Source organism: Kryptolebias marmoratus, linkage group LG11 (assembly GCF_001649575.2).
Source record: "Kryptolebias marmoratus isolate JLee-2015 linkage group LG11, ASM164957v2, whole genome shotgun sequence".
NCBI lineage: Eukaryota > Metazoa > Chordata > Actinopteri > Cyprinodontiformes > Rivulidae > Kryptolebias > Kryptolebias marmoratus.
In genome coordinates this window covers 16,146,199-16,164,958 of record NC_051440.1, presented here as the reverse complement: position 1 = coordinate 16,164,958, position 18,760 = coordinate 16,146,199, and the positions used below count along the sequence as shown (strand labels likewise).

Sequence of the window (18,760 nt, the reverse complement as noted above, 5' to 3'; positions counted from 1 at the left end):
TCGTGTGGAGGAGGAGGAGGAGGAGGAGGCAGCTCCTCTGTGTGTAAAAGGAGGAGTGAAAGAGGCAGCGCGGGGCTGAGATTGTATTAGTTCAAGCCAATTTGTTCTGCCTCTTTGTCGGGATAAGAACAGGTCGCCATGGCAACCAGGGCCACTCCAGCGCCGGGGTCCTGAGGAGGAGAGATGTGGCGGGCCGTCGACGTGCCACCGGCCCTCTCCGTGCACGCGCCCAGTCTTGGGATTCAGCCTACGTGACATCATCCGCCCTCTGAAAGCAGGAATGCGCTGAGAGTTTTCTCGCAGCCCTTTTCTTGGAGAAAGCGTGGTTTGGCCTGGGCGCCGGGCGCGGTGGAGGCTCTCGGCGGACGTGGAATGACAGGAATGCGAAGGGAGACGTGATTGACGGAACATAAAGAGAGGAGACCACTGAGGAGTTCTGCTGCGAAGAGGGGCGACTCCCACTGAGCAATAACCTCTGAGAAGTGAAATGTAAACACACGTCAGCACTGCGGAGGTTTGCAATAAAAAACAAAGACAGCGACGCTTTTTAAGTAGTTTATTAAAACTGCTTTACTTATAAAAACAAAAGCAAAAAAAAAAAGCCATTTAAATTTCTAAGGAACAAAAAAGCACAAGGCTACATTTACCAAATACAAACCAAAATGCTTGTTCAGTAATCAAAAACAACTACTTTACATAAAAAAGCTGTTTCAACATGATTTCAACTTTTAATATGCAGCAGAATTAAAAAAACAACTACAGGTTCCACCAGATGAAAGCGCTAAAAGCTGACTGGGTTGGCACAGCACTTCTGAATTAAATGGATAACTAATGCAGAAACCTTCCCCTGACAGCAGATACAGCTCTAACGCAAGGTCGGGGTTGTCCGGTGTGTTAGGATGACAAAATGAAACATGGCTGGTCCGATAGTACAACAAAATACAAATATGCCCCTTTAAATCCCTTTAATAATACGTTCTCCTAATCTGTCACGTTCTTCTTCACATTTCCAGTTGGCTTAGTTCCACTGGCAGGAACAGTCCAGAGGTTCTTGGAAGTTGTACTCCACCAGGGTGGCGTTGCGGGAGCAGTACAGTGACACGGTCCGCGTTTGCAGTCCGCTCTCACGGCAGCACTTACAGAACCGGGCGTGGCTGTTTATGTTGAAGTTGAATATGGTGGCGGACGGACACTTGCCGTCGCACGAATACACCGTGACCTGTAAGAAGACCGAGGCAAGGGTAAGGACAGGGACGTGCAGTCGGGAACGGCGTCGTTTCCAGAAATACTTTTCAGTGTCTTACAGGTGAATTACTCCGGCAGTCGTCTTTTCTAATGGTGGTCCGGATGGCCACCCGCTTACATGTCTTCCCGTCTTCTTTACCTGCACATTTTTGGACACACAGAGAAGCGCTCAGGAAGAAATTTAGAAAATAAAAACATCCGAATTAGGGATGCACCGATCAATCGGCTGCTGACCGGAATTGAACTACTTTCAGCTCGACCGATCCAAAACTAAAAAATCCAACTTTTTTACCAGTCTGTGAACACACCGAGGCCACGCAGCTAATTAACATTAATAATAATAATAATTTTTGTCTTGAACACGTGTTATAGTTGGGTTGAACTTTCTGTGTAGGATATTTACAACCAGGGGACAAATGTAAATGAAATACTTAAGTGTTTAATTGTCTGTAATTTTCCATGCATATACTTAAAATTAAACTACAAGAGGATTTACTATGTAACGCATCTAACAATAAATCTCACCTTAGACAAATTTGCAACTTATTTTAAACACTGTTGTGTGACATGGTGCAATCTTATGCTTTGAGGTGAGTAAAAAAATTAACAAAAGTGGGAAAATCTTAAAGAAGATACACTAATTATTTTTTCTGTTTGTTTTTTTTTTTTGTACAAATACATTTGGAGGATTGTATTTGTAGATTAGCAGTGACACAAGAAGGCTTTGTAACCTGGTGCTTTTTGGGGGGAAAAACTATGAATGTTTGTTTTTAACTACAAATACTTTATTTTAAATAAAGAGATTTCCAGTTTAGTTATTTTATTTTAACAGCACGTTGCTAATTATCCTTCCTAAAAAAGAAATCAATCAAAAATCAGAAACCTAGAAAATTGTGATCAGTGCATCTCTAATTCGAATTATTGTATATCACAAATGCATCATTTATTTTAACATCTGACAAAGTTACCAGCTTATAGCATACACTATATTTTTACACACAAATACCTGAATTGTCACTCAAAGATCCTAAAAATGCCAACAGAGAAGGGCTTTTTGTTGCCTTGCAGTAAGAGTTCCCTTTGATTGACACTTGCATGTTGGGGGTCAAAGTCTCCACTGAATGGCTTCTAACCTAACCCTAACTTTACTTCTCACCCGATCACAGCTGGTTAAATAAATCTGTCCACCTGTGTAACTCTGGAGCTTTTATATCGCTACAGGAAAGTGTTTTTTTTTAAAAATAAATTCCATTATTGCTCTTTATGCAGGTTAGGTTTTGAGAGCTAATCACAGTTTGGTAAAAACATAAACATTAAGACAGACACACACATTCACAAAAACTTTTAAACTGCAAGTAAATGAGTCACAGAGATGTAAAAAGAAAAAGAAAAATCACTGTGAGTGGAAAAATGCAGAGTGGTGGTACCTGTGTCACAGTTAGTACTACCAGTGGGTGTTATGGGGTTAACGGTAAAAGGTAAAACACCCACTCCAGAACCTGGGAAGCAGCGTCGGGACCACAGCCGTCCAGTTCAAAAAGCGTCAGGAGAACACAAGGTTATGTTTTGGTCAAAAGAGACACTTTTACGTCATAAAAACACACAAGAAGATTGGATCAGCGCAGCTGGCATGCACATGAAATTCGCCTTTTGGGGAGGGGTTTCTCCGGTAAGCCCTGCACCACGTCACGTCCTTACTGGTACAACACGCTCACTGTGGAACAACCCGGTTAGCAAACCTGTAGGAACACTGCTGAAGCAGACAAGCAGGCGAGCGCGCAGCGCCAACTCCAAAGAGAGAAAATATCACCACTTTTTATCAAAAGTTTCATTCCCACAATGCAGAGAAGTAGGTTCAATGTTCAAGATATCTTGTCATTTCTTTCTAATCTATTATTTTGCCAACATTCCCGACTAATATCTTCCTTTGTCTGAGCTGTGCTGCCTTTGAAATAAACCAGCAGAAGTTTCTGACAACACCTCAGGAAACCCGGGGTTTTGAAATGTAGTTGTAGGCTGCCAGGCTCTGAAACAAAACAAACAAAAAAAAAAAGCCACACCCCCCCAACCATTCAGCCAATAAGCCCATCCACTGCCAGGCAACAAAGCGCTCACCCCTCTAATCAGCTGCACAAAGCATTTCCAGCAGCCCCGATTAAATCTGGACACTCACATGTCTTACAGCAACCGTCCACGTAGCTTTGAACAACACCGCCGCTCTGCAAGAGGAGAAGGAAAAAAAGGAGAAACCTTCAGTTATCATGAGACGTTATTAAAGGAAGCTAACAGATACTAAATAATAAATCAGCAGCTATAAGTGATGAAAGGCAATAACTTGAACTTCGACTAAACTATGTGTACATTTAGCAGCTCTGACCTGAATGCATTCCGAGTCATTGAAAGGAGGACAAATAACCCCTGACGCGAGTATCACCGCTCCCACGGCTGTCTCCACACAGTCGTAACGGGTGCAGTTCTCCACCCAGGAACTCCCTGCCTGCACACATGATTACATTTAACGGTGCTTAAGCAGCTGAACGCGGAGGGAGCATACGTGGATGTGGACCTGCTTGTTCTCACAGCGAAAAGCTCCGCCGATCCGTTCTCGTTGGTGAAGGTACATGAGATGTTTTTGCAGGAGCCACAGCACACCTGGGGGTCCGTGGATGGTGCATACACCTGGTGCTGAGAACACAAAGGAAACAGGCGTTACAGGATAATAAGACGATAAGAAAAAGGAGCGAAAGGCTGACTTCATATCAGTGTGACGGATGCGTACTGGTCCACATTTTTGGGAGCAGTTGACAGAGGTGATCTCCACCGCGTAGAAGCCAGTGTGTGGATCTTTGTAATGCAGACACTGAACGGTGTAACACAGTTCTCCTTCAAAGTACTGAACCAGTGACTGTCCCGGACCCAGCACTGTCACCCCTTGGAAAAGACACACCTCGCCTTTCTCTACACATGAACACAAACACACACACACACATGATATCTGTGAGTTACACAAACAGAAAAGTAGTTGAAGTTGGCCTTCACGGTCCTAAGTGTGCGTTCACGTACGACACGTATGTTGAGGACAGCCGCAGATGGTGCTGCTGTCCGGGACTTCAACCAGCACCTCCCCCTGAGGGAAAACAAAAATGCTTACTCGACTGAAATTGTTCATTTTCTGGCACACGGTGACTTCTGGTGCAGTTTCCTGCTGACTCACCAGCTGACATATGGAGAGCGCGGCGTCTTCACATTGGCATTCTGGACATAAGGGAGAGGAAAATTAAAGAGGGAAGTCGTGCGAAACGTCTGCAAGAACGTGACGGGCATTACAACTTTTAGGATAATGACAGCCCAGAAGTGACATCGGTTACAAATAAGTGAGTGTGCACAGGCGCGTGCATGTACCACAGTGGTGATGGGGGCAGCAATCCCCAGGAACAGCTGTTTCAACCAAAGAGAGTCCAGGTGCACAGCTTACAGATGATTTGGGACAAAGGTTAACATCACACACTGCAGAACATGAAGAAGGAAAGATAACATGAAGACACAAACTCAAACACACACAGCCGAGCGAGCCAACGCACCTACCACAATGGTACTGGGGACAGCAGCTGTTGGTGGTGTTCAGATCTACGGCCAGAATTTCTACATGTGAGCACGTCGGAATGGGCTCGATGCATGACTCACACACTGCTCGGACAGAAAGGGAAAAAAAACATTTTTACTGCTGTAATTGACAGAAGGACAAAGCAAAAAGAGTCATATTAGTGACCCTTAAACCGCAGATTATTAGTTTTAGTCTGACCTGTGAACTACAATCAAAACTTACCGCACAGAAAAGAGTAGCAACAAGATTTCTGGCCCCTGACCTCGACAAGGAACTGATCTTCCCTGCAGTTGGGGGCAGAAACAGGAGGACATGCCATGGGATCACACTCTGAGGAAGACAATTAAAATGATGGTCAAAGTTGAACCAAAAAGCTTTATTTAACAAAAGGCTTCGGTAAAGTCTGTTCTCACCACATCGGTACTCTGGACAACAGGACAGAGCGCTGTAACCGATCACCAGCCTGTTTCCGTTGTCACAAGGGGGAGCTTCACTGTCACAGATGGTCATGTTGCACTCTGACAAAACAAAAGCAGGGTGATTAAAGAGTAGAACTAGTGTCAGTTTATTAATGATATGGTGGTGATGAGACAAAAAGTTTAAACATTGTTTATGTTCTTACCAAAGAAGAAACTGAAACTCACCACAGATCTTCTTTGGGCAACAGGATCCTTCTTCCAGGACATCCAGCACATACTCCCCCTCCCTCTCACACAGCGGTGTAGGAACGTCGCTGCAGTCTGGTTCGACGGCGACCACAGAGCTGTTCTCCATACACTTGTACAGGCAGCAGCTTCGAGCGGAGCCGTTCCACACCTCTCCTGGGGCCCGGGGGTTCCCCTCGTTGTCCGTGCAGGCTGAACGAACCCGAAATCAGAAAACACAGATTGGTCAGCGTGAAGCATGAATCTGGTACGGTTTGGCGTTAATCACTGGTGCAAGTTTTAGGTTGTTTTTTTTCTTCATTCACCACAACGATCCTCGGTGACGCAGTAAGGTGAGTCGGCTCGGTGCAGGATGGTTCCACTGCGACACACGCACTCCTCTCTGATGAAGGAGCAGGTGGTTTCCTCGTAGTAATCTTTGTTCAGACAGGTGCGGCTGTTACAGGTGCTCACGCAAGGCTGGTACTCCTTACCAGGGGGACATCGCAGTGCTGCAAGGCAACAGGAGCACGTCAACGAATAAGAAACACGGGTGAGCACACGCTTATTGTGCTTGCGTCCTCTTACGGCAGAAATTGTGTCGTCTCCAGCTGATGCAGACTTGATGTGTGTAACAGACTGCCACGTAGGCCGCCAGAAAGTCACACTGATGATCCTTGTAATGCAGGTCCCCCGCCCACATGATGTCACAGAACTGCTCTGGAGGCACCTGGAGAGTTTATGGATCATTTAATCTATAGGTCTTTTTCATTATTTCTTTTTTGGGCAGAAAACAAAAGTCTGAAAAAGTCACTGGTTAGGGTTTATCATCTTACTATATTATTAAACCTTAAGCTTTTTTAGGCCTTAGAAGTAATTTTCCAAACTCTTATTTTTTTTTAGACCAATTTACAAACTAAACTTCATTTATTTTCCTTGCTGAAAACAGGTCATTGTATTTCAGCACATTCTCTAGAGTCAAGTGTATGAAATGCTGTGGGATACCTTGGTGTGACAGGGTGTAAATGCTCTCTGCTGCAGCATAGAAAGGCAGGTGGAGCAGTCCCCAGTGGTGCAGTTGTCCCCGACCCTGCGTGTGTGTTCGGTCTCATCTGTGGTGTGGACTCTCCACGCCTGCAGAAAGAGCGTCATGTCTCCCACTTCCCTGACCACGGTGCCGTTCGGCAGCTTCAGGTCGTCCTCCGGATTCCCGTCACAACAGCCTGGCGGATTATGCAGACAGGTTTTTGGCACTGATGCGTCTGTGAGTTTATTGCTGCTTAGACGGTGAGCAATATAAATGTGAGGTGAGATAATGTCTATCTAAAACTGCGTAATTGAACCAAAAGGCTCTCAGCATCTCAAACTGTCATATCCCGTAATGGCTCAAGTCAAAGTGATCCAACAGTAGGTGCTGGAAGACGGCACTTAGGTAAATGAGGCTGGTGCTTATAAAGCCAAAGCTGGTGTGTGTGTGTGTGTGTGTGTGTGCGTGGACTCACCACACAGGCCTCGGGTGGGTACAGAGGCATGACTGGGAGCGTTGTACTGCAGCACCATAATCCCTGTGCTGTGATACCACTGTATGCTGATGCTGCCAGGTGTGTGGATCAGGTACATGCTCCCTGTGTCTTCCACATAAAGGGAGTGGCGTGAAAATGGGAGCTTCACAGGTCTATAGTTTACTGTCACCTATAGATATAAATATATATATATAAAAAACAGCTGTATTACTTTAATGGGTAAGTCAAATTTTGGTTTGTATGTTAAAGTTTAACAGGTAGTTCAGATCGTTTGAAGTAGGCATCTGTGGAAAGATTGTCAAAAGTTAATATCTTACCTGTTGCAGATAGCAACAGGTATTGACAATCGAATGTCTGGTGCCATCTTAAAAATATCAAAGCAGACATTATTTTGTAAACCTTTACATTGCTGTCAGTTTTTCATTACATGGTTATTCTGGCCAAAGTATTATGATGATCCTCCACGCTCCGTGCTACAGCTAGCTGACCAAAGAATTCTATGTAAATAACCATATAATACAAAAATGACATGAATGTAAAGTTTTTTTTAAAACAGCATTTGCATGGTCTGTTATGATTTTTTTGACATTGGAGTTCAAAGACGGCGACAAGTCAATCTGAGTTAAACTTTCTCCAAACTAAAATTGTTCAAGGAGTTCTTAATTGTTTAAAACCCCATACTTCAAAAGATCTGAACTATAACTTTAAGATGGCCACCTTGCGATCAAGTCGGTTGATTATGATCCTGTAGTTGGAAGTAGTAATGTTCAGCTTCTTAAAACAAAGACCAGATGTTCCACCTGTTGGACTCTGTAGGAGACAAACATTACAGATCACAACGACGCACCGTATTTTATTTCATCAGCTTCTGACCTGGACATAAACACAAGTGGAAGGATGAAGAAAAGAGATTCAACTCACAGGTCGTCTGATGGAGTTCACACTCTACAAAGAAAGCAAAGCATTAGACCGAAGGCTGCTCCCACTTTTCTTTTGTATATCCCAAGATAAAATTCATTTATTTGTTTTGTACTTCACCTGGCTGGTTGGACATTTCTCCACAGTGCCAATAATAGTTTCTCTGGGCAGGTTAACCAAGATGTAAGAGCCATTGTCATACAGGGCCACGTTATTACCATCAAATGTGATCACCCGTAAGTCTGACATCACAGTACAGCGACCTGGCACAGCAACACACAGATCATTTCAGCTAAATATTACCCAGCATATCCTTTTAGTTAAAACTGTATAGTTTCCGACAGAACTTACACGGGCACTGCCACTGTGGGCAGCAGGGGTCTGTGTTGATGAGGAGGGGCAGCCCCAGCAGGCTGCACTGAGGGGCGGTGGTGTTGTAGCGACAGTGGAGGGAGGAGTTGTGAAGAAGTAGCTCTCCGTTAAAACAAATCAGCTCGGCACACTCGTCAATACGGTGGGAGAAGGGAGGCTGTAAACACAGTTCGCACTTTGTTTTAAAAGCCTATCCAAAAATTTATAAGAACTTACAGAGTGCATACCAACGTACGCGAGTGTGTAATGACTGAAAATGGACGATTTAAACGATGCAGACAAAGTGGCAAACGCTGCCTACAGTAACGTCCTCTATAAAGTCAGCTGGAGACACTCAACCTCACTCATTTATCTGCAAAAATATAATATTACTTGCAGGCCTTAGACTTTCGGTAATGGCTAGATTATGTTTTTCACTCCATCTATGTCCTTCCCACTCCCTCCTCTAACAAATACATTCTTGGGAGTTGTATCCTTCCAAGCAATTAAGAAATTGCATTGACTGAACAGACAAGCAGCACCCTCATTAGGAGGATTGCTCTGTAAAACACCAGAACGAACAACATAATTGATTTGCTGTAACCATTAAAAAGCCAAATCACTACATGTTTTATATTGTCCACAAAAAAAACACTGATGAGCAAAATGAATTAATGAAGAACTTAAGTGTCTTGCCATGTACCGAGCTCAGGATTTTTTATTTATTTGCTTGCCATTCTTCCATTATGCAAACTAATGCCTGATGCACCAAATGACTGTTTAAATGCAAATGATAAAGTATGAAACGTTCTTCTATGAGATATATGTAACCATAATGAAGTATGTTTATATTTTAAATAATGTATGGAATCCTTGAAATATGGAAAACAGAAAACCTACCCAAATTACTGATCAAGATTTCACCCACATCTATAGCAAAAGTAAAAAAGCACAGATGTACTTTCTGAATAAGACACTTTGGTTTTATAGACCTGGTATCAGGTGTTTACATGGATAATTACAGGACACTTGAATCAAAACTAGAAATGTGTTTTGTTATCTTGGTAGTGGATTAGCAGAGGCTATTTTGGAGCCTTTATGTGTTTTATGAACTCAGATAAGTCTTAACAAATGTGTCCTTTTTGATGCCCTCTTGGGAGGAGTATGGCATACCATCCCCTGTTGCTCTGAGCTCTTTGGTCCTAATTCAGCATTTCTAGTGGACGGGTTCTGGTGAGGTGCTGCTTCTCTGCATCAAAAGGAGCCAGCTCAGCTGGTTTGGGCATCTGGACATCTCCCAGGGGAGGTGTTTTGACATGTCTCCCTGGGAGGAGGCCTCTGGACAGACCGAGGACTTGCTTGGGAGATTATATCTCACAGTTCTCCTGGGAACATCCTACAGAAAAGCTAAAAGGGGTAGCCGAGAAGCTGAAGCTCTGGGGATCTAGTTTGAGTTTACTGCCTCACATAAATGTTAGAAAATGGATGGTTAGACCAAGAATGGATGGCTGAGCATAAACAGAGGAATTATTAATGTCAGTGTATAAAATGCTTCTTACTATAATGTTCGTTGTCAGAAAGATTTCTTAATCTTGAAAGAAACTATTTAAACATCTACATAAAAACAATTACAAAAAACCTAATTAGTGCGAGTTTGATGCTGAGGGTTTTGAGCATGTTTGTAGTTCTTTTCTGAACTCCTCAACAGCGACCCTTACTGTGCATGGCGTGGTGGGCAAGAGGAAATGAGGTGTGGTTGAAGCCTCAGTCGTAGGCGAGGGTTCAGGGCTTGTGATCATCTCTGTGGTTACGGGTTCTGCAGGAGGTGGAGCTGTCGTCGTCTCAATGGTGGTGGTTTCTGCGGCGGTGGTTGTGGTTGGTTCGGGGGTGGTTGTGGATTCAGTGGTGGGTTCGGGGACAGTGGTGGTGGGGGCGGTTGTGATGACCGTGGTGGTTGGCGGCAGGGTGGTGGGGGGCGTTGTAGGTGGTGGGGTAGTTGGCGTGGTAACGGTGGTGGTGGAAGCAGAAGTCGTAGGAAGTGGAGGAGAAGTTGAAAGGACTGTAGTGGGTGCAGTGGTTGGTGCTGTTGAGGTGACCGCTGTGGACGGAGTGGGGGTCATTTCCGTGGTGCTGACAGTGGTTGGTTCGGGTGGGGTTGTAGGTGTGGTAGGAACAATAGTCGTTGGAGGAGCAGTGGATGTGGTTGGAGCTGTAGTGAGCAGAGTGGTGAGCTCAGTAGTTAATGTTGTGGTGGGAACAGTGGGAGTGGTGGTGGTGGGTGTAGTTGTTGTGGGCCTGACAGTAGTGGAAGAGGCAGTTGTTGATCTTGTGGTGGTAGTTGTCATTCTGGTGGTTGTGGTGGAAGTTGTGGTTGTCGTGGGTGGTGCTGTAGTAGTTCTGTTGGACCGTGTCACAAAGGCAAAGGGTGTTGGAGTCGGAGGAAGGGACACACCTGCAGGAAACGAGCAGTATCATAAGGAAATATTTCCATTATCTCAAAACAATCAAACACAGATGAGATAACGTCTTGAGACAAAAGCCCGTCTGCTCTCACAGTCCTCTGTGTAGACGCATCTTCGTGTGACTTCATCGAGGATCATGTTCCTGGGACAACGAGGGAAGCAGCCCTCCACACTGTAACACACAGAAACCGTTTCAGTCCAGAGCTGGGCACAGGCCCTGTCGGCTGTGCGATAATAGGCTGTATCGAGCCAATCCTCTTACGGAGGCAGAAAGTGGCAGCGCGTGGCGTCGGGATCATTGCACGTGCGGACACAAGGACTCGCGCAGGCCTGATAACGCCACTCACACATCATACGGTAAGGTATTATAAAAGGACTTTCTGCAAAAACAGAAGGAAAAAAAAAAACAGTAGTTAGCATCTGTGTGTACAGAATGCACACAAATAAATTTAAAATGTGTAAGCCACAGTTAAAATACGATTTAGAAAGCCCACCAAATATGGCTATGCATCTCAAGAAGACTAACCCTACAAGCTCATGCACTCATTCCCACATGCTCCTCTTCTTTTACAGCAAATCAGAATCCAACATTTAGGACATTAATAGCATTGATGAATAATATGAAAAACATGTATCTAATATTGCAAAACTACACCAAGATTACTGCAGAAAGCACAAAGTTGATTATATTTACTCCATTTGTGAGATAAATAAGAGAAAGAAGTCGTGGGAAATTCCTGTGATTCAGAGCTTATAACTGCAGGAAGTGGAAGGTGATTGATGGAGTTAAGATCAGCCTGGAGGTTTGGGCTCTCAGGGTTCTCCCATCAGCCTTTCTGACGGCAACAGCACAAACTACTGATGTAATTTAATTTTTCATCCATATGGTTTCATCCGTCAGGATATTGTTTGCTCCTTGGAGTCGACATCTTTTAAATTTGTCTTTTAGTCTGGATAATTAGAGGATAATTGAATTGAGGAGAGAATTCCCACTTGTGTTCGGTGCAACCAGGCTTAACGTGCTCCACCAGATAAAACTTTTACTTCTGTAACGAGAAGCGAAGCTCTCAGTTCATCCTCACCAGAGCTAAATGTACTAAGATATTTTATTACATGAGATGGGATTTTACAGCTGTTTTGTTATTTCTGTAAAAAAAAAAATTCTACTTAATGTCACTCTGTACAATCCTTTAGAAATGTTTATGACTCATTTTCATGGCTTAATATGTATAAAAAATAATAATTTGTCTGCCTAAACATCTTTTCTTGTTATTTTTTAATTTTGTGCAAGTTTTTGAAGCATTTGCATTTGCTTTAACTAAAAGGTGAATCAGCAATTTAGAAGCAATATAAAATCAAATCTATAACATTTGTAAAAAGATATGTACTGCTTTTATATTCGAATGCAAATGAGTCAGGTTACAGTTTATATCAAGCAGCTGCACAAATAAATATAACGCATTTGCTGAAAACCTTTTAAATATAAAAAGTATTTGTTTTTATTTAGTAAAATCGACAGATTCAGATAAATAAACTTGACGAAGAAGAAAGTTGAAGCCATGAAGGTCATTAATGTTGTAAACGGAGATATTTCTGCAAAAGAATTAGCGGTTCTTAAACCTCAGAAATCAGCTTTTCAGTGACACACAAAATCAACACAACATAAACTGGGACACCAAAGAATTACAAAATTTAAGATCTGACAAACTGCTAACAAAAGCAACAATATTTCCTTCTGTTTTCAAGTTATGGCAATAAAAACGGAGAAAAAGGAATCTTTGAAAAAATCTGTTTTGATGAATTTGAAACCTTTAACCACAAAATGGGACCATTTTATAATCTGTTCCTACTTGGTATTTGCACTATAAACTCTTTAATTAGGAAACAATGCATTTTTTAACTTCAGCTGAATGTTTGATGAATTTGAATTTGTAGATTTAAAAATTAGTGCCTCCGATACTGAATTATAAAGAGTTGGATAAACAGATCTACAGACATCTGTTACAGAAGCACGATAAGTGGGTTTGAACCTGAGAAACGTTTACTGGCGCTCTCCGACAGCATGCATATAATACTTTGGGGTGAGCGTAGCTGTGACAGAAGCATGCGTGTGGATCTCACCCTCCAGGGTGAAGCTGCTGCTGGCCTTGAAGCCCTCTGAGCTGCCGTATCTCTGGGCTCGAGCAGCGGTGCGCGTGAGTGTCAGAAAGATTCCAGGCTGGCTGACGAGTTCGAACGAGGTGTAACCTGGCAGAAACAGCCCCTGGTGCTGGACAAAGGTCGCCCTGCGCCCGAACTCTGCCCCTCGACTCCACTGCTCCAGCTGAAGGCGGCTGCGGCCTGACACCGCCAGAAAAAAGTTCGGCCTCTCTGCAGACTCGAGCGAAACAACGGGAACGCCTGAAGGCGGGAGAGGAAAACACCGTCTGATTTACGGAAACGACATGAAGCGTCAGTGTATTCGAGCTTGAGTGCGAATGCTCACGTGACGTCCTGTCCTTCCACAGGCCTTCAGTGATCATAAAGTTAAAAAGCAGGCCCGGGGCCGGCAGCTGTCCCGGTCTCTCTCTTATAAGCGGAAACACTGAGCTGCTGGTGCGGTTCACTCCAAACATGGTGTCATTATAAACAGCACTCACCAAAGAAAATGGGCCATCGCCTAACTCTGCGGAGATGTGAGAGAGCGAGACAGGATATGAGTCTGGTGACAAGCCCCCTGGGAAACAAAATGAACCCATAAACAACAAGTAGAACAGAGGATCCTTGCTCTTACGTACCTTGGTTATAGTATTCACAGTCATAGGCTGAAAGAGAGGACGTCGGGAGTTTTAAAGCATTTCAAAGGGACTGAAGTAAAAGCAGAGATCTAAAAGAAGCGTGTAAACAACCTAAAAAATAGCAGGATGTGGTAACACAGAGTGAGTCTTTTAATGTTTCTGTGAGCATACTCACGACAGACTGAGGGTGATCTCCAGTGTATCGTGACCCCCTGCTGACAGCATTTGTGCGCATACGCAGCGATGGACGTGCAAAGACACTCACAGTCTCCCCCGCGGTTGCAGTTGCATGTGTCTGTCAGGCAGTTCCTATAAAACCAGGCCACATCAACCTGAAGGGCATGCACAACATGTATACACAGTCACAAACACAGAAATACGCACGCAGTCAGAGGCTGAAGCTGGCAAAGTCTCGCTGGGAGAGGCTGGGGGAGGCCGTGTTTACAGGGTGAACGGTTTTCAATTATTCACACGGGAGGAACTGATGAGATATCAGGACAAAGGAATGTGGGTCAACTTCTGGTGCAGAAAGTAACCAATGAGCTCCGAGATGAACAGCCGAAATGCTGCACCAAGTTGGTCTGTCGACAGAGATGACCTCAGCCTTCATTGTTTTACGTTGACTTTTGAAATTCACATAAAGAGCACGTTATCCCAGCATCAACATGAGCAGAGAATGAAAATATATGAAAAAGAAATACTGATCAAGTAACGACTTGATCGTCACTGCTACATTTAAACATTATCAGTCATATAACGAGAACTCATCGATACCGCAGAATATATTTCTTATTTTGCAGAACAAAGTAATATCAACATTCAAAAATAACAAAACCAACATGACAGACATTAACATTAAAAGTATTTCATTTTGAACCAAAAATGTCATAAGTTATCTTGAAACTTTAGCAATCAGATCTAAGAAAAGCTAATAATTAAGGCTTTTATTTTAAATGTTCAAAATTTGTTCTTGTATGTTTCTTTCACCAACAGAAAAACTCCAAGTGAGCCTAGTGTGGGGGTTCTTGAGATTTACAGAAATAAAATTAACTTAAAAAAACACTACCTATAGCATATTTAGCCTCGACTGTTACAAAAAGGTAAAAAACTTCAGTCATAAATTTAAAAAATATATAATAGTTCATGAGGCTTTTTGTTTTTTAGCTTATTAGCAATATTTGGATCCTTCATCCAGAACTAGTCAGGGTCACGACTCTCTGCAGCTTTTATTTTGTGGGTCAAAAGCTGTAAAATTTGGGAACCACTGGTATAGAGGCTGGTTTTATGTGCATAAACATGTGGCTCCCTCTACTGGCCATAGATAGACATGCAAGGAGGTTAAGACTCCAGCAACATTTGCAATACAGAACAATTTATCTTTTGATCAATCTGTTTAGGTCTATAGCCATTCCATAAATGGAAATATTACACTGTAAAAAAGTGAAATGAGCTTATTCTAGTAACCTTGCATGTGATGTAATTCTTTCTAAAGAACAAACAGAACTGATCGGATCAGTTAAGAGTTGTTCCCATAACCTTCTTCTCACCCCTTCTCTCTTGTTGCAAGAAAGGTAACCTTTCTACAGCTGCATTCACTCTGCACGGACACTTCGACGCGAGGATGTGTGTCCATTTTAGTGGCACTTACCACATTGTGACAAGGTGCAAATACATCACTGTAGAGGAGAGCACACTCCCTTTTAGCGTACGGCTGTCTCCCCAAGTCCCCTTCACACGGTCGCTCAAGTATGTAGTCACTTTCACACTAAAACACACACACAGAAGGCGATCAAGTGTCTGATTACTCTTAAATATCACAGTGGACTCCAGGGACACGAGCACATAAATTACAGGAGCAACAGGGGGGAGTGGGTGAGTGAGATGAACACAGACAAAGACGGAGAGAAGAAGGAGGCCAGATGGAAAAAAAAAAAAAAAATCAATGTAGGAAAAGAGATGAGCTGACTCATACCTGTCCTAGGGCCCAGCTGTCTCCAAATGTCTGCGCGTTATTGACTTCCATGTGGCTAGATGTGGTCATATCGTTTACGGTCACACTGTCAAAGTTTCCACACATGCCACTGAGAAGGCCCTGGAAAAAAAAAAAAAAAAAAAAGGAGAAAGGAGTCGTATTTTTGTTTCTGTTTCACGCCGCTCTTGTTTTCGATGTTCAAACCTTCCAGTGGGGTCCGACTCTGATGTGTACAGTCGTCTTGCGATCCCAGAGGATGGTCAGATCCTGGCTGGCGAAATGGACCGCGGTGTAATAGCCCGCTTTCCAGAGCTCAAACTCCGACCCCCGACCCACGACAGTAGAAGGGTTCTGGAGCGGGAGGAAATGCGACAAAAAAAGCAGACGGAAATTTTGTTGCACTTACGGAGCTCTGGGCAGAAACAAACGAGGAATGAGTAGCGATTTGCTGGAGCCGTTAAAAGTGTAACTCCGTGTATAAATGTACAGGATTGCCAGAGTTGTCAGTGAAGTAGATTTTGGTGAGTCCCACGTGAATCACCAGTATTTTCATGCACACAATGCCGCTCTCATAGCAGTCCTTGTTTTGGGCAACAATGGACACCTCGGTTTCTCCAGCACTCTGGTGAGAGAAGGACAAAAAATTACTCCTGTGAGAAAACAAAAGCACTAAAGGCTCCGCTCATATCTGTACAAGCTGAACAACAGATGCTTATCTGGTAAACACTTTGGAAAGATCAGAAAAGTAACAACCGAGAGCAGAAATCTCAGGAAACATTCATGCCAATACTTTGGTATGTTAAGATACAACTCTGATCTGCTTCCCCATTCCTTCCAGCAGCCTATTTAGGCCTGAACCAGAATGTTTGTTCTGCTAATTCTAATTCTATATCCCTGGGAGCGCAGGAGCCCTGGGGTTTGATGTGAACACTGCTTTCTTTGTGTCATTTCCAGCTTTGCTCACCGTCTGCTCGCACTACTGTAGCACACACACACCTACGCACACACACACACACACACACACAAACGCACCTTAATCTGCCCTAATTTAAAACCAACTCTGCCTTTCAGATAAGAAACGGGCTTAGATCTTGTTTCCCAGATTTGTATCAGTCTGAGCCTGGAAATGTTAGGGAGATGCTCCTCCTTTGCCGTCTATCTTTCACGCACTCCTTCGACTCCCCGTCTATAAAAAGCTCTCTGACGTAATCGTATTAGAGTTTTGGGCCAAAATCAAATCCATAAAGAGCTCTTTTCCTTCTTTCTCGCGCTTGTGAAAATGCACTCTACCCACCTTAAGCAGGTAGACCTGACAGTCGGAGTAGTAGTCGTACTCGAGGCCGTCAAAGGTGTGGTAGTGCCTGTCGCTGTAAACAGTACACACAGCTGGACACGGATAGTAGCTGCAGTTGAAAAAACCACGATGGCAAACACTGACGAGACAGAGATTTGGCGGAAATGTTACTTCAAGCACGCAAGATGAAGTTCCTGAGATCTTTGAAATTTTGTAAAAAAAATAATGCAAAACGTGGCTCTGGAATCATTCAACCACTGTGTATACGAGAAGAAAAAAAAATAAGGAATACAGTAAAATATTTACCATCTGTAGCAAGATGTTTCCACTATTTGTCCAGGCAGGTATTCCAGGCCAAGCCAAGCGCAGGGGCAGTTCTCCGGGTAGTAACACTCGCCCTGGTGCAGCACCAGCCTTCATGGGGGAGACATTTATCAGGACGTACACAACTTGCAAGCACCTAAATTAATTCCACTTGCTGTGCTTTTGCTCATTAATTAAAACTGATTACTGACAAACTCTGGCTTCCAGGCGGCCACTGCTTTAATTAATGTCAGTTGGTTAAGCCTTTTAAATTTGGGAAATCTAATTGAGGACAAAATCTCTTTTGCCTGAGACCATCAAACAAATTGCATTTACACAAGATCACAACAATAAACTTATAATTTGGACAAATGACCCCAGTGACTAAAGTTAATCACAGATATTGTTTGAATTGAAGCTAATAAAGCCTCAAAGCTTCACACATTAGTGAGGGACTAATTGGTAATAAATGTTGCTTTATTTACTTTCTCAAGCTCTCAATTGTTTTTTCTTTTCTCTCTTTTTTTCAGATAAAGAACTGATCTCAGATATGCATTACCAGAAGGCTGATGGTGATCTTTTAAAGACAGTAGGCAGAAGCAGGTCTTTATATTACCCGGGAGGGCAGACGCAGCCAGGTATGCATGGCGTGTTGGGTGGGCAGGTGAGGTTCAACATCAGGTTTCGGCAGGTCAGCGCACAGGCCACTCCTCCTCTCTGCTCCGTGCAGCTGTGATACACTTTCCCCTCGGGACACTCCCCAACCTCTGCGCTGTCGGGCTCTACAATAATCAGGCACACAAACACAGTCGCCAAAATCAATGCGCCGCTCGCTTAGAACATCGACGGCAGCAGAAACAAAGCAACAACTGCAGACGTGAGGCTCTTGATTTCAGCAAGCGGGATATAGCCTGAAACAGCACTTTGTTGTTGGAACGAACTGAAGCGGGAACTAAAGGAAAGGGGGTGGGGGGGTGGGGGGTGGAGAGGAGTGCAGAGAGGTTACCTTTTTCCTCTGGCTCGCACTCCATCTTCCCATTTCTGCACAAGCTGGAGGACGAGACAGGAAAGGAGAGAGAAAGTGTTTGTGAAAGGGAATAATGTTATCACACACGGGGTCAGATCAAGTGCTTTCCGTCTCATTTGACGACCAGTCAAGCCTTCATTAGACCATGTTTTCAGGTATGTAACTCAGAGGAGAGCAGCTGAAGGGAGGTTTGAACTTTCCCATCTAGCTAAGGTTAGCCGTGACTCACCAAGGTCCAGATGCACTGAAGGTCACCTCTCCTGGCTGTGACACCCCACCCATGGAGTAACAATGACACTGTGACCTGAGGAGAAATAATATTCTGATGCTTTCTGTGTTGGCGTGCAGAATGCTTACGGTAAATGTGCTATAAAAAGGGCAACTGATCTCTGCTGTAAGGATAAACTATAGTCTTACAGCTGCACACAGCGCTGGCGCACATCGTCATAGTAACTGCCGTCAGGACAGCCACACCCCTCTGCGCAGTCATCGGGGCTGCACGTCTCAATGCTGGACAGAGCACGGCAGGATCGACCACAGGACGACACACAAGAGTGGTACAGCATGCCTCCAAGGCAGACCACTCCTACACGTCCAACACAAAAGCAATGCACTTACACACAGCGCGCCACAAATGATC

At 43.8% G+C, this 18,760-nt stretch overlaps 1 protein-coding gene across 3 annotated transcripts in view; it reads right to left on the bottom strand.

Annotated features, from left to right (window-relative positions):
- Positions 1-25: 25 nt before the first annotated feature.
- Positions 26-18,760, bottom strand: part of otogl (otogelin-like) — a 26,660-nt gene continuing 7,925 nt past the window's right edge. Inside the window, exons 20-58 of one of the 3 annotated variants that reach the window (XM_017405526.3) lie at positions 18,538-18,706; positions 18,350-18,424; positions 18,100-18,143; positions 17,710-17,875; positions 17,097-17,204; positions 16,791-16,929; positions 16,038-16,118; positions 15,701-15,847; positions 15,497-15,616; positions 15,173-15,289; positions 13,700-13,856; positions 13,525-13,551; positions 13,233-13,412; positions 12,869-13,147; positions 11,010-11,127; positions 10,840-10,919; positions 10,004-10,737; positions 8,286-8,463; positions 8,055-8,197; positions 7,938-7,961; positions 7,734-7,826; positions 6,996-7,185; positions 6,499-6,716; positions 6,082-6,223; positions 5,820-6,005; positions 5,494-5,706; positions 5,263-5,367; positions 5,072-5,179; positions 4,831-4,932; positions 4,648-4,752; positions 4,460-4,500; positions 4,309-4,372; positions 4,025-4,203; positions 3,826-3,930; positions 3,623-3,742; positions 3,419-3,464; positions 2,673-2,744; positions 1,305-1,384; positions 26-1,219 (exon numbers count right to left, since the gene is read on the bottom strand). In XM_017405526.3, coding sequence (XP_017261015.1) covers positions 1,019-1,219; positions 1,305-1,384; positions 2,673-2,744; positions 3,419-3,464; positions 3,623-3,742; positions 3,826-3,930; positions 4,025-4,203; positions 4,309-4,372; positions 4,460-4,500; positions 4,648-4,752; positions 4,831-4,932; positions 5,072-5,179; positions 5,263-5,367; positions 5,494-5,706; positions 5,820-6,005; positions 6,082-6,223; positions 6,499-6,716; positions 6,996-7,185; positions 7,734-7,826; positions 7,938-7,961; positions 8,055-8,197; positions 8,286-8,463; positions 10,004-10,737; positions 10,840-10,919; positions 11,010-11,127; positions 12,869-13,147; positions 13,233-13,412; positions 13,525-13,551; positions 13,700-13,856; positions 15,173-15,289; positions 15,497-15,616; positions 15,701-15,847; positions 16,038-16,118; positions 16,791-16,929; positions 17,097-17,204; positions 17,710-17,875; positions 18,100-18,143; positions 18,350-18,424; positions 18,538-18,706 — 5,456 coding nt within the window. In that variant the 3' untranslated portion in view covers positions 26-1,018. Of the gene's footprint in view, positions 1,220-1,304; positions 1,385-2,672; positions 2,745-3,418; positions 3,465-3,622; positions 3,743-3,825; positions 3,931-4,024; positions 4,204-4,308; positions 4,373-4,459; positions 4,501-4,647; positions 4,753-4,830; positions 4,933-5,071; positions 5,180-5,262; positions 5,368-5,493; positions 5,707-5,819; positions 6,006-6,081; positions 6,224-6,498; positions 6,717-6,995; positions 7,186-7,733; positions 7,827-7,937; positions 7,962-8,054; positions 8,198-8,285; positions 8,464-10,003; positions 10,738-10,839; positions 10,920-11,009; positions 11,128-12,868; positions 13,148-13,232; positions 13,413-13,524; positions 13,552-13,699; positions 13,857-15,172; positions 15,290-15,496; positions 15,617-15,700; positions 15,848-15,983; positions 16,119-16,790; positions 16,930-17,096; positions 17,205-17,709; positions 17,876-18,099; positions 18,144-18,349; positions 18,425-18,537; positions 18,707-18,760 lie in introns of all 3 variants that reach the window. The other 2 variants (XM_017405525.3, XM_017405527.3) reach the window with 2 other exon arrangements.